The sequence below is a fragment of the Lampetra fluviatilis genome, chromosome 33, assembly GCF_964198595.1.
Source record: "Lampetra fluviatilis chromosome 33, kcLamFluv1.1, whole genome shotgun sequence".
Classification (NCBI taxonomy): Eukaryota; Metazoa; Chordata; class Hyperoartia; order Petromyzontiformes; family Petromyzontidae; genus Lampetra; species Lampetra fluviatilis.
The window spans coordinates 8,665,133-8,677,458 of record NC_136307.1 but is presented as its reverse complement, the minus strand read 5'-3'; the positions used below and the strand labels follow the sequence as shown (position 1 = coordinate 8,677,458).

General features: G+C 50.0%; 2 protein-coding genes across 3 annotated transcripts in view; one reads left to right on the top strand and one right to left on the bottom strand.

The window, feature by feature from the left end:
• The window catches only part of LOC144944032 (glycogen phosphorylase, brain form-like), a 29,451-nt gene extending 24,418 nt beyond the window's left edge, over window positions 1-5,033 (top strand). Inside the window, exon 20 of the mRNA XM_078872049.1 lies at window positions 540-5,033. Within this exon, the coding sequence (XP_078728175.1) occupies window positions 540-797 (258 nt within the window). The 3' untranslated portion in view covers window positions 798-5,033. The remainder of the gene's footprint in view (window positions 1-539) is intronic.
• A 1,834-nt stretch (window positions 5,034-6,867) lies between these two features.
• LOC144944031 (calpain-9-like) overlaps window positions 6,868-12,326 on the bottom strand; it is a 39,947-nt gene continuing 34,488 nt past the window's right edge. For both annotated transcript variants that reach the window (XM_078872047.1, XM_078872046.1), the window contains exons 16-20: window positions 12,069-12,137; window positions 11,013-11,091; window positions 9,877-9,993; window positions 9,194-9,252; window positions 6,868-6,990 (exon numbers count right to left, since the gene is read on the bottom strand). In XM_078872047.1, coding sequence (XP_078728173.1) covers window positions 6,964-6,990; window positions 9,194-9,252; window positions 9,877-9,993; window positions 11,013-11,091; window positions 12,069-12,137 — 351 coding nt within the window. In that variant the 3' untranslated portion in view covers window positions 6,868-6,963. The remainder of the gene's footprint in view (window positions 6,991-9,193; window positions 9,253-9,876; window positions 9,994-11,012; window positions 11,092-12,068; window positions 12,138-12,326) is intronic.

Here is a 12,326-nt window from a genome sequence, read left to right as displayed (position 1 = left end):
GTTAATTAATTGCTATCGGTTTTTTAAAATCCAGCAGTGGATAGACAATGGCTCGTCATGATAACGGGTCAGACCGTCATGCAGACGGGCGTTGAGCGAGAGTGTGCGTTGCGGAGGTTCACAGTTCGAGCAGAGCGGCTGCCCTGGTTAATACTGCAATACCCGCCATCTACTTGGCAGCGGACGTTAAAGATCCCGTTTCTTTATTTGAAAGAGAGTGGCCCATGTGTGCTGGTGTCACGGTCCAAATTTTCAACATATTTGATGAATATTTAGCAAAGTTACTTAATTGCGAAAAGCCACGTCGCAACATCGTCCCCCACGTGGCAGACTGTTTCCCCATCGCAGGCCGGTGCTGCAGTCACTTTGTGGCGCACAGTGACAGCTGCCACCAGGGGGGTCCCCCTTGGTTAGACTACCCCGAGATATACAGCATGGGGGAAGGCGCGCGGGATAAACACTCCGTGATGACGATGACAATGCCATCGCCGCCCACTTACTCCTCCCCCTCCCCTCCTGACCCCACCCACCACGCTTAGAACCCCCGCGAGTGGACGATCAAGGTCATCCGCAACATCGCCGCGTCCGGCAAGTTCTCGAGCGACCGCACGATCGCGGAGTATGCGCGCGAGATCTGGGGCGTCGAGCCGTCCCGCGTCAAGATCCCTCCGCCGAGCAAGCCCCGCGATGAGAGCCACACGGCAGACACGGCAGCCAAAGCAGCCGCGGCAGCCAAAACCGCGCCGCCACTGCCGCCTTCGCACAAGGGGCTAGTGCGTGCCATCAGCGACTACTAAACAAACGGCCCGCCCCGTCCGCCCCGCCCGTGCTGCGCCGTGTGGAGGAGGACGGGGCGAGACGGCGCTCGGGTCCGGGCTGAGCGGGGAGCGGCACCGGCCCTGGGGCGGTGAGCTACGCGACGCTCGCTGGAAAGGGCCTCGTGAAGGTTGCAGGTGAAGATACTCTTTGGTTCTTTCGGTAAAGGCAAGTAGAACAATAATAATAGATTGCGACGTTTCGATCGCCACACAAGCGATTGTCCTCAGGTGGATTTTTTTTTTTTTTCATTTTTCTACGTGACTTTACCGAAATAACCAAAGAGTGTGGATTCCTGCAGTCACGAAAGCTTCAAATCAAGATTGCAGGTGAAGATGTTTTAAAAAAAGGGATGTAAGGTGCAGCCTCTTCAATTGCTCGCTCGTACCACCGCTGGCGGGGGAGCCTCTGCTAGAGAGATCTGTGGACAGCCCATCTCCAAGAGGGCATTTGGCCTACTCTTCCAACACTGTACTGACGTCTCGGGAATGTGGTGGGGAGCACCCAATGCAGAACCGTCCGGAATAAAAGTGTCCGACTCGGTGAGAATTCCCTGGATAAATAGCTGTTATGGAGTGCAGGGTTTAATAATTTGGTAATGATGCATTTTTGTCTGGCCTTGGCAGCACCGAGGGTAATTTCGTGGTTTGTCGACCAGGCCGCGGAGTGCAGTCTACTGGAGTGTCGCACCACTTCTGATTGTTTCCCACTCTAGCAGAGGGCTTAACTCTGCCTCCCGTCGTACAGAACTACACATCAGCTCGCACGTATCCCTCCCAAACTCTGAACGCCCCACCTTGCATGGAGCTCAACCACTAAAGTCGGCACCCGCCCTGCCCCCGTGCCCCCCAGGTAAGGGTGGGTGTGATCCCTTCGAGTCTCGCTGACTTCACAGAACCTCGCACGATTGACCCTGGCCCTCCTTACAGTCCACTGGCGTTGTGCAGAGGCAGCCGCTACCCCAAGTTGGAGTACGGAGGAAACACCCTCCGTGTGTTGCCAAGCCCGACCAGAAAGCCAAGCAAGCACTAACCCCACTGGCAGCACTCGCTAGAGTTACAGCAATACCTGCCGGTCAGTCGATTTCGGCGGGTCACGTGTTCCACCCTTTCCAAGACGTCTGCCTAGTGTGGAAGAGTAGGCCATTGTACCCACTAGAGAGGGGGAGGCCCTTCCGCCAGCAGGAAGTGGTGGTGAGATGGCCATTCCGGAAGCTTCTGTCCGACACCATCCGTAGGAGATGCACCCGCCGGCAAATGATGTTGGGTGCTACCAGGCCGTTCAAAAACCGGATAATATACGACGAGGATGTCGTCGTTGTTAGTGGCGGTGGTGGCAACACTTAGTGCGTGTGCGTGAGCTCCTTCGGCAGGCAAGGCTGCGTTGACTGGGTTATGTAGCCCGCATACCCGGCCACCGCATACCTAAACCGCTTTTGTTTAGCCGGATAGAAGGGGCTAAACAGGCACGACACGGGGTAGAGAAGAGATGGAGTGATGTGGTACAGGATGATGTGGAGCTGAGTGGACTTGCTGATGACTGGTACCAGCGGTGTCAAAATCGTCCTCTGTGGAGGAGGCTCGTGAAGGACGCTACTGGGCAGTTGGAGGCAGTCGCCCTCCAACAACAACAGAGGTCAGAGGAGCGACGCTCACAACAACGAGCGGAACGCCGGATGGCTTTAGCACAGCAAGTTGGCACAGTAAGGGCACAGGTGGTGCATCAGCCAGTCATCTCAGTCAGGCAACCCATGGCACCTGGGTCTGTTCCGTGACCTCCTGCCAGCAGGCGTTCGACACTTCATGTGGCCTTAATGTGCAGATGGCCTGGCACAAGCGCTGTGGTGATGTCACCACTACTTAGTGCCGAATGGCGGTTGTGTGCTTGTGTGAAGCCACTGAGCAGCCCAGCTTCACGTGAGAACGTGGAGTTGGGGTTCTTTCCCTGGACGATGCGATTGTCTGAAAATCGGATCGAGTTGCAGTCTGATTTTAGCTGGGATGGTGTTGCACCCTCGCACGCGTGGATTTTCTCAGGGTCTCCGTTTTCCTCCCATATGTCAAGACCAATTAATCGGCCGAGAACATCTTTAAAAGTTAAAGGATCGCAGAGCTTGGGCAATTGTTGGTGCCAGCTCACCGCGTGGCTGCTGCTGCCTTCCCTACTCCTTCTGTGGTTCCACCTGGAGCCCCTCCTTGAGTCGTTGAAACACTTTTGCAGTGGTAGGTTGCGAGTTGAGATTATTGTTCAAGTAAATTTAAAATCAAATTTACTTCAACCAAAGTTGTAATGAAACGGGACAATAGGGACCTGTAAAAAAGTGCAATTGGAGTTTCCTTGGGGAAAAACCTGATTTTTAGCAATAAAAAAAGTAATCTATTCTAGATTATTCTATAGATAAGAGCATTATAAGACGTCAGCTGGTTATGCAGTCCTCTAGGTTTGTGTGCATGATGCTCCTAGTGAGGAGTGGTGGTGCAGTGGATAGCGCACTGCACTATGAACCCGGCGACCCGGGTTCCATTCCCGCTCACGCCCACCATCTGACAATTATCTTACCAGTCCTGAGCCTCCCCTAAGTCGACTCAGCCTCAAAAATTATACCTTGCACGATGTGTAAACATCAGCACTGAGCGTGGTGTTGGCCACCAACCCCCTTGTGCATAAAGGTGCTCGCAAACAGCACTTGCCCCAACAATCTGCTAAGTCTGAGGGGCGGGGAGGCATCTTTGTCCTTTGTGCCAAGTAAATGACTTCTCAGTCACTCGCCAGGATCACGTTTACCAGGCCGGCCTGCCTCCTAGCCTGATTTCTTTGCCAATGTGAGGAGTCCTAACATTCGTCTTCCGGATGTTTGCCTCCACCGGCGTTACAGACGATGGCCCCCTCGTGAGTTCATGCCAAAATCTTCCACACTAAAATGTGTCCTTTGCTCCAGGGTTTTTTGGAAACGCTGGACCTCACGGCCCACCTCCTTTTTTAAAATCCTTTATATTAAGTTCGCTTGCTTGCTTGTGCGCTTACGACCGTGCAAATCTTTCGGTCGTTTTTTAACCCACTTCCCGTGATCCAATCGAGCTGACATTTTGCACACAGACTCGTTGTGCGTGACAATTTATTTTCGTGAAATTGTTTTTCCATAACTTTACACTTTTTAGGAAAAAAAAAATTATATTTAATTCCAATTGCTTAATGGTGGCAGGCAATCATCTGACCCATAGGTGGCAGCGATCTCAAGCCAGAGGACGAGAGGACTCTAGCCGCCACGCATATAAAGGATTTATAGTGAAAAACTTTGTTTTTACAGGTAAATTTTTTCGTAATCATCAGGCGTGTGCCGCTCGAAACCTCCGCAATTCATATTCGAGCCGGGAGGCATATCGGTGACCTTGGAACGGCGGACCAGCGTGGATCCTGGAAACCGTTGGAATTTTGTGAAACCCCCTGCCCTTGCTGTTTGAATGAGAAACTTGCAAGCTCATGCTGATGCACAGTGGGGGAGATATTCTGCTCTGTGCTCGAGGTTGCTCTAACATTTTCAACAACAGGGAAAAAAAACAACACTCATTTTACTTGCTTTCACTAATTGTAACTTTTTTTTCTGATAGATTTTCTTTCAATAACCTGCCACACCACTGTCCAGTTTACAATGCGGGGACTTTTGATTGCGTCAAATTGTACGGCGCCGAGATTGGTGCGGTGTCGAGATTTGCGTGTGTGCGTGCGGGGTCTTAAAATTTTAACGTTTTATATTTTTCACGTCCATTTTTTCGCCACTGCTCTGGTCGGTCTGGTTGGTGCTGAAGCTATTGGGACTTGTCTGTGCCTTAATCACAAAAGAAGTTTAACTTTATACGTAATAATCTCATACATAGCAGTAGTATTTCACATACTGAGCATTCGCAAAGTATATGATTGTAACTTTTGTCATGAAATACTGGAGTATTTTATAGCCCCTTTGTTAATCCATCTTTGGGCGAAGGCCTCCTCGCACCTCGTCGTTCATGGGAGTTCATTAGTCCAGTGTGAGCCAAACCCTGGTTGCTGGCTTTTGTAGTCCACCTAGATATTGACCTGTTGTTTTCAAAATGTTAAATGGTGTTTTATACAATTCCTTTTGGGTTTTCTGTTATTATTTCTGTTACATTAACTCCTATTTTCAACTGTTAAGTGGGAGCACCTCTGTGACTCACGAATTAAACCAAGCAAAGATTCAAGCCACACGTTTCCCCCCGTGTCGTCTTCTTGTCAACAACACGGACGTCCACTCAGTAGTTGGATCTGTCGTTTATTTAATTTCAACCCAAACAGGAGGAAGAACAGAGTGGGTAACACGGTCCTGAACAATGCCTTGTCAAAAAGCTGAACCTGGTAACCCCAACTCCATTCCCATGAGGAATGGAGATCCGGTCCGAGTCTTTGGTTCTGCTCACTGGTTGCACCATGCTGGATAGATGAACCAGCCACAAGTCCTCTGCGTTGATTCGTGATGCCCGTCAAGAGGAAATGCCCACTGTAAAGCACCATCAGTGCTCGATCTCTGCCGGAATTGTCCGGAAAGGAACACTACCAGGAATAATTTTGGCTTGCCACATCCATCTTGACTTATTTTGTCCTCAAACCAAACCTATTCATAGGATTATAGGGATTGATATAGGGTAAAATAATATAGGATCAGGCATGCCTTGTATTCTAGTGGTTAGTGCCTTATGCGGCTAATACATACTCCAAGCCAGCTGAGCAGTGTTACATACACTGGAGTGAGAGATTAAGCCCTGAATGACAATGGTTTATGAAAGTGATTAGAAAGTGCTGATTCATGGATTATGAAAGTTCTCCAGTTATTTTCCCCCCACTGAGTGAAAGTTTGGCAACTTGATTTCCTACAATACTGACAAGGTGCCAAACCAAAAAAAAATTCCCTTAACATGAACAAAAAAACACCCACAAAAAATATGAATCTCCAAAGTGACACCATCGACCAACCCCGTCGATTCACTTTTGCAACGTAGCACCAGACGGAACTTAACTACTGAGAATTCCCAAGGCCTCTGTCCTGAGTAACAGACCTTGGGTTGGACCAACTGGAGGGGAGAGAATTTCAGTTGCAGGTCATCCAGCTTTGAGCTCCTCTCACCCCCCCCAGGGCAAAATGGTACAGTCCCTGTGGAGTCACGCCCATGCAAGATAGCACGTGCAATCCACTGCTGGATGAGGGCAGCCCCACACAGTGCGGGTCGTGGAGGGCGGGAGGTTATGGCTGTACTTTGCCACGGTGGTCGGTGCGGGTTGGCGAAGGCGGAGAGCATTGAAGTACAGTACAACAACGGATTTTGGTGCACTGCCCAACCAAAGTAGTGCTGCATGCTGTTAACATTTGGACGGTTTTCGTGCAAGGATGGGTGACCATCCAACACAAAGGTGGCAGCAAGGCACATGATTATTCAAACGGCAAAACAAATTGCACTGCAAGAAGAAAATTGGCTGTCTGGGTCGTTTTGCTAACAACCATGGGGCCAGATTGGACCACCAAAACGTCTCTTTCCCCCCCCCCAGCTAAATCGTACACAGACAAAAGCAAGCATTGTCACAGCAGATGCATTCGGGGTAGTAAAGCCAACAGAGGCACCAGCCTCGCAGAGCTGCGGGAGGTCTTAAACGTTCACTCGTGGGACCTTTCATGTTCGTACCATCGGTCTTGTCTTCCAGCGATCGACTAACGTTTCTTTCCAGTGTCCCCCCCCTCCTTTTTCCCCCCTCACTACAACACATGACCCCCCCCCACCGCCCCCACCATGCACCCCCCACCCCACAACTTTTACCAATTCCCAGTCTTCCACTCTTATTATAATGACCACGACACCAAAAGCCAACAAAAGCTGCCATTAAGATTGCATATAAAGAAGCAGCTGAACGTCATCAACATCATCATCATCGTCGGCGGCGGCGTCGTCGTCAGCATCATCATCGTAGCTACCCATGCCACGCGCGCGCACATGCGTGTGGGCAAAGCCCCCCCCCACCCAATCCCCCCTCCCCGCGTGCCAGTCGTGGTTGGGCTCCCGACGTCGTTTGCTCGTTGGACGAAGCCGCAGCTACGGAGAGCGCCGCTCTGGCCGACCGCCCCCGTCCACTCGCGCGCGACGTTCACGAGTACAAGGTGAGCTGCAGCCACTGGGCGAAGAGAGGGGTCAGAAGGTCACGGGAGGGACGAAGGAAAGACATTTCGGGTTACTATTTTCCCTTAGATGAATGTTATATTTTCAGGGAAGTAAGCGAAAGGTTGATAAAATTATGTCATTGATGTGTTAACATCACTGGCCTCTTATGCCTCATGTTTGGCCTCATCATTACGTGTACGAATCGAAACATCTATTTGTGAATCGTCGAAAGACAGACCCAGAATACGGTGGAGAGGAATGAAATCTAGAGAAAAATCTAGTTATGCTTTAAGCCAGGAAATAAAAGCAGAAGAGTGATTTGTAATAGATTACACACTGTCGTAAAACGACAAAGCCTGCAATACAAGAGGACACCTTTAGACGGCAAAACCTGTGATGTCAGGAACCCAAGATGTTGGAGTTATGAACACTTTGGTGATGGTGTTAGCACCCTAGCCTGGTATACAGGAGGTCGTGGGTTCCATCCAGAGCCCGACACCTGTATTTTTGGAATTTGTACGTTCTCACCATAATTGTGTGGCTTTTTGTCCGGGTCCTCTGGTTTTTCCTTATACATTTAGAATTAACGTGTGTTTAGAGTATTCGGCTGCTATAAATTTACACATAAGCTCCTTAAATTGAGCTATCATTTGTGGCCAGTTCGTTTATAAAAAAAAAAAGAGCTACATCCAGTAGCTCAGTCAGCCTGACCTGGTAAAAATAAAAAAAATAGTTAAGGTTAGTTTCATGCATAAGATTCAGACGTGTGGGTCAATCCTGATCCTTCTCAAGTTTTTACATCAAGAACCTCGCCTGCTGTTGATCATGTTTGTAGTCACCAATTGTATCATCTAAATTGTGCAATCGGTGGCAGTCATGTCAGTAGATGAAGAATCCAGAGCAGGGCAACAACTCACGTTAGAGAATGGCAGATGGAAGCGGATATCACAGAACTACCTCTGAGATAAATCCCTTTTAAGTGACCTCTGTAGAGGGCAGCTCTTGCCCACCCGCTCCTTATGCCACCGAGGGTAACGTTCGTCGCATGGCAGTCAAGCCGATTAGATTTACATTATCAGAAATGGAAATGTAGCCAAATTTAAGTTCGGAACCAACGTTTCCACGATGCGTTTTTCTGCGCGTATTCATTTGTGACTGGGCTGAGGCCATCGACTCTACACTTTAATCAATGCCCGTTAACACGCGAATTCAAACGCGAGGCTCAGCGGTGCTGGATCAGCGCTCCGATACGCAGGGCTGGAAATGGGACGAAGTTACTGGGGGAACTCATGAACGATTCCCATGAATGACGAAGTTACTGGGGGAACTCGTGAATGATTCCTCCCACTCCCACTAGATCTTCGGAGGAGGGGGGAAGAGGAGCTTCGCTCCATGTATGTGTAGTGGTATAGCGCCGGCTGCTGTGCAGCAGCGGCAACTGCGGTGGACGAGCAGTACACACGCCGGTGAGCGTATACGCGGGTGTGTCGGCAGGGCGGAGGAACTGGGGCAAGGGTCATGGAAGACCCCATCTGGAAGCCCCTGGAACCCGCTCGTGGGTTCGAGAAGGGAGGTGTGGCCAGGGCGGAGCCAGGCCGCGCTGGTAGCATAAAAGCAGCTGAGAGCGGGAGCTCGTGGCTGCCGGTTCTGGGGAGTGAACTCGTCTCGTCGTCGTCTTCGCTAGATACTGGGTGGAGGGATAGTTGCTGGCTGTCTCGGTCGGCGCCATCGGTGTTACAGGGTCAGGGTTGTGTTTAGGCTAGGCTAGACCTAGGGAGAGCGTGAGGGAGAGCGTGAGGGAGAACCTGTGAAGGTGTTAATAAAGAAGGTGCCTCCTAAAAACCTTGTCTCCCGCTCCGCTGACACTATATGTGTCTCTGTGCGTGTCTCTGAGCGTATCTGTGGGTTTCTGTACGCGCCTGTGGGACTCTCTTAGTCTAAGGGTTTATCTGCGAGTCAAAAAAATATATTACATTTTTATTAATAATTAATTCCAGTCGGGTTCAAATTTTCAGACCCACCACATCATTCCGGGGCTGACATGGCCATTATGAACCACCGAGTGTCCCAGCATCCACCTCTCTCTCACATGTGTGCGGAAATAACTTCATTGCCATGTATAAAGCATTGCAATTTACATTTTCTTTTGAGATAAAAATGCAAAATGTTCAACTGTTTCCAGGCACGATGAACACAAACACTCCGAATCGTTGTACCTCATTCAGGCCCAGGTTGATCATGCCCGTCCCTTTCTTGTCAAAGGCAGCAAAGATTCCTGTTTAAAACAAGCGAAACAAAAACACAAGCTCGGACCCCTGCTGACGAGACCCACAAAAGTCGAACCCAACCCAGGGGATTATTGCTGTGTACAGAAATGCTGCGGGGGAAACTATTGGACCGGAAGCCCCCATTGGCTGGTGGACGAATGCATTAGATGGGATGAATCCACGTCAGTTTTGTTTGGGGCAAGAAGCACAGAGCCTCGTGTATTCAAAAGTTTGCTTGCGACACGGAGTTTAAACGCCCGGATAAAATTCCAGCCTATGTTGTCAGTAGGCACCAGTGCAGCAAATTCCATTGTTCTACTGCACTATGCTCCAGTGTCTATGCTCCCTGCCTTCACCGCCCTGTAGCAAAAGTTTGGTCAAACAACTCCCATGACCTGCATGGTGGCGCAGAGGCCCTTGTCCAAAAAGGCCCATACACATAATTGTACGTAAAATACAGATTGTATTTTGCACTGTATTCAACGGTTTTATTTCTGCTATTTATACGATCTACTTTGTACCCGGTCTCAGTGGACACTGAACCTTGATTAAATAATAAAATAAAACTTCTGTCTACACGTCTGTGAGTGCGTACGCCCATTCAGATTCTTCGCGCAGAGCGGGAGTCTTACTGAACATGGACTCGAGTCGCGTGAGGCAGGCCACGTAGCCGTCAAAGTTGATCTCCAAATTCTCGTCCGCGTATCTCATGGCGACGAGCTCGTGCAACATCGTGGTAAGCTTGAAACCTGGCGGGCAAAGTAATCGCGTGACCAGCGAACACATTCAACAGAGGAGGGGGTAACACAGCCACGCTTGTTGCAGAAGTTCGTGGTTCGGGCCCCGAGGCCGCCCTGGTTAACACTTGTGGCGAGCGGAAGTGGATTATGTGGAAACAACACATGTTGTTTCCAAATGTGGAGGAAAAAACCGGAGGACCCGGAGAAAAATCCACACGACCATGGGGAGAACATGCAAACTCCAAATATACTGGCGTCATAATCGGGATCGAACCCACGACCTTCTGCATATCAGACGAGGGAAACAACATGTTGCCACCGTGGGGCCCCATTGCCAGCAACGCATTTACTATGGACTACTATGGCAACCAGCTGTAGCTGTGGAGTAGACCGAGTGGAGTGCTGTCTAGCCAATGAAAACAGAGTTTGTTAATAAGGCATGTTCGATAACTATGATTGGTCCAGAGATCACACGACATCGGGTTGTCTCGTGACCAAATATCTGCGATCCCATTGGAAGTTGCAAACCCCAGTTTCCCACCAGGGGGCACAGCAAATAGATCTGTTCACAATTTGGGCTACCACACTTTCTAACGACAGAAAATAGCCCGGAAATTATTGCCAGCAACGACTGCTGACAATAGTTGATTTAAAAATAGCTCTCGTGCATCGTCATCATCATCATCATCGTCACGGCATTCAGCGGTCATACTGGACATGTGTGAAAGAGCTTCATAGCTCATCAGATTTCTCCAGTCTAAATATAATAACCGCGAAGCAGGTCTTCATTTCAGCCACGTTTACCGTCCCGGTCGGCGACCCCAGAAAACATTTCTGTTAACACCCGGCACACCGCATCCAGTATACCGCTCGCTACAGTTGCAGCTACCATAACTCCAGGTGAACCACAGAGATCTCCGGTCAGAGGTTAATCCTCCACCTGCTCCCCATTCCCAGCCGCGATGACCCCTTTACATTATAACCGCCACCTCAAAAACAACCGCAGCCGACGCGACAGTGAGATTTACCTGCAGCCTCGACGGCAGACCTCATCTCGTACGAGGCCATCGTGCCCGAGCGGTCGGTGTCGAACTCCTTGTAGATGTCCTGCCGGGCGACGGGGCACAAGAGATGCGTCGCATTGAGACATCACTTGGAGGCGCAATGACGGACGCACCGGTTCGTCGCTCGATCCTTATCAAATTCACGAGCTTAGCGGTGTATAGCAACCCTTTATTTATCGAGGCCTCTACTGCTGCCGGTCAGTGTGGGTTTTGGTGCTGGTGGTCGTACCCAGGACCGGGTGCCTGGGGATCCAACTCTGGTCGCCCGGTTTATAGCGTAATTATCGAACCACTTCACCACCGCTCCACCCCAAAACGGATGGAATATGCATCAAGGTCACGTGTGCATGGGTTCACGTGCTTTCTAGCGATTGAAGAATTGATGAAGGAGAGTGTAGAGTGTGGGGCTCAAGACAAATGAGCAGAACAAAAGTCACACACGCAGAAAGATTCCTAAACAAGCGAAGATGTCCGTCGAAGGCACAACAGTTTTTTAAAAGGGGGCCCGGAATCGGAACGATATCAAGGCAAGATGAGAGCAAGCTGGAAGTGAGTTTACAAAACTGGACTACATTCATAAACAACCAGTGCGCCTAAAGAAGGACATAATTAACATCAGCGGTTTACTCACAATGGTCCACACAACAGCACGTAAAGGTTTTTTAATACAATGTTGCATTTTTGCGTTAAATGAAGGAGACTCGACCTTTCAGAGGAAGTGCGGTCACCAATAATATCCGGTGACCCAGTCGTATTTTAACGAGCCTGACTGCTGACAAGACCCTGCAGGACGAAAACCAGTGCAGACTCTCCCTGCTTAAACAAACCCCGCTTGGTCAACGTCGGTCTGGGAAGCCGACCCGCGTGAACCTTACCGACAAACTAAAATCATCCCATTTTATTATTTATTCGACTTCCTACGCTCCGTAACCATATCGGATCACTTTGGCTGGGTCAGGTGAGTGCACCGGGGAACTGGTGGCGGAGGTGCGGCAGCAGCAGCAAGCAGACGGAACTCACCACCCACTTCTTGATCTTAAACCACAGGTACTTGAACTCCTCGTAGCCCAGCTTGCCACTGCCGTCTTTCTGCAGCGCGCTGAGTTAAAGTTCATCGGCGGGACAAACGCGTGCGTTGCGCGCACTTCTCACGTATTATTGCTATTATTATGTTGTTAATTTACTAAGTTGGGGCTACACGTGGCAGTCATATCCCCCCTCTACTAGTGGCAAACCAATGCCCGCTCGTAGGCCAGGTTCTGGGTCACATCGTGTGTC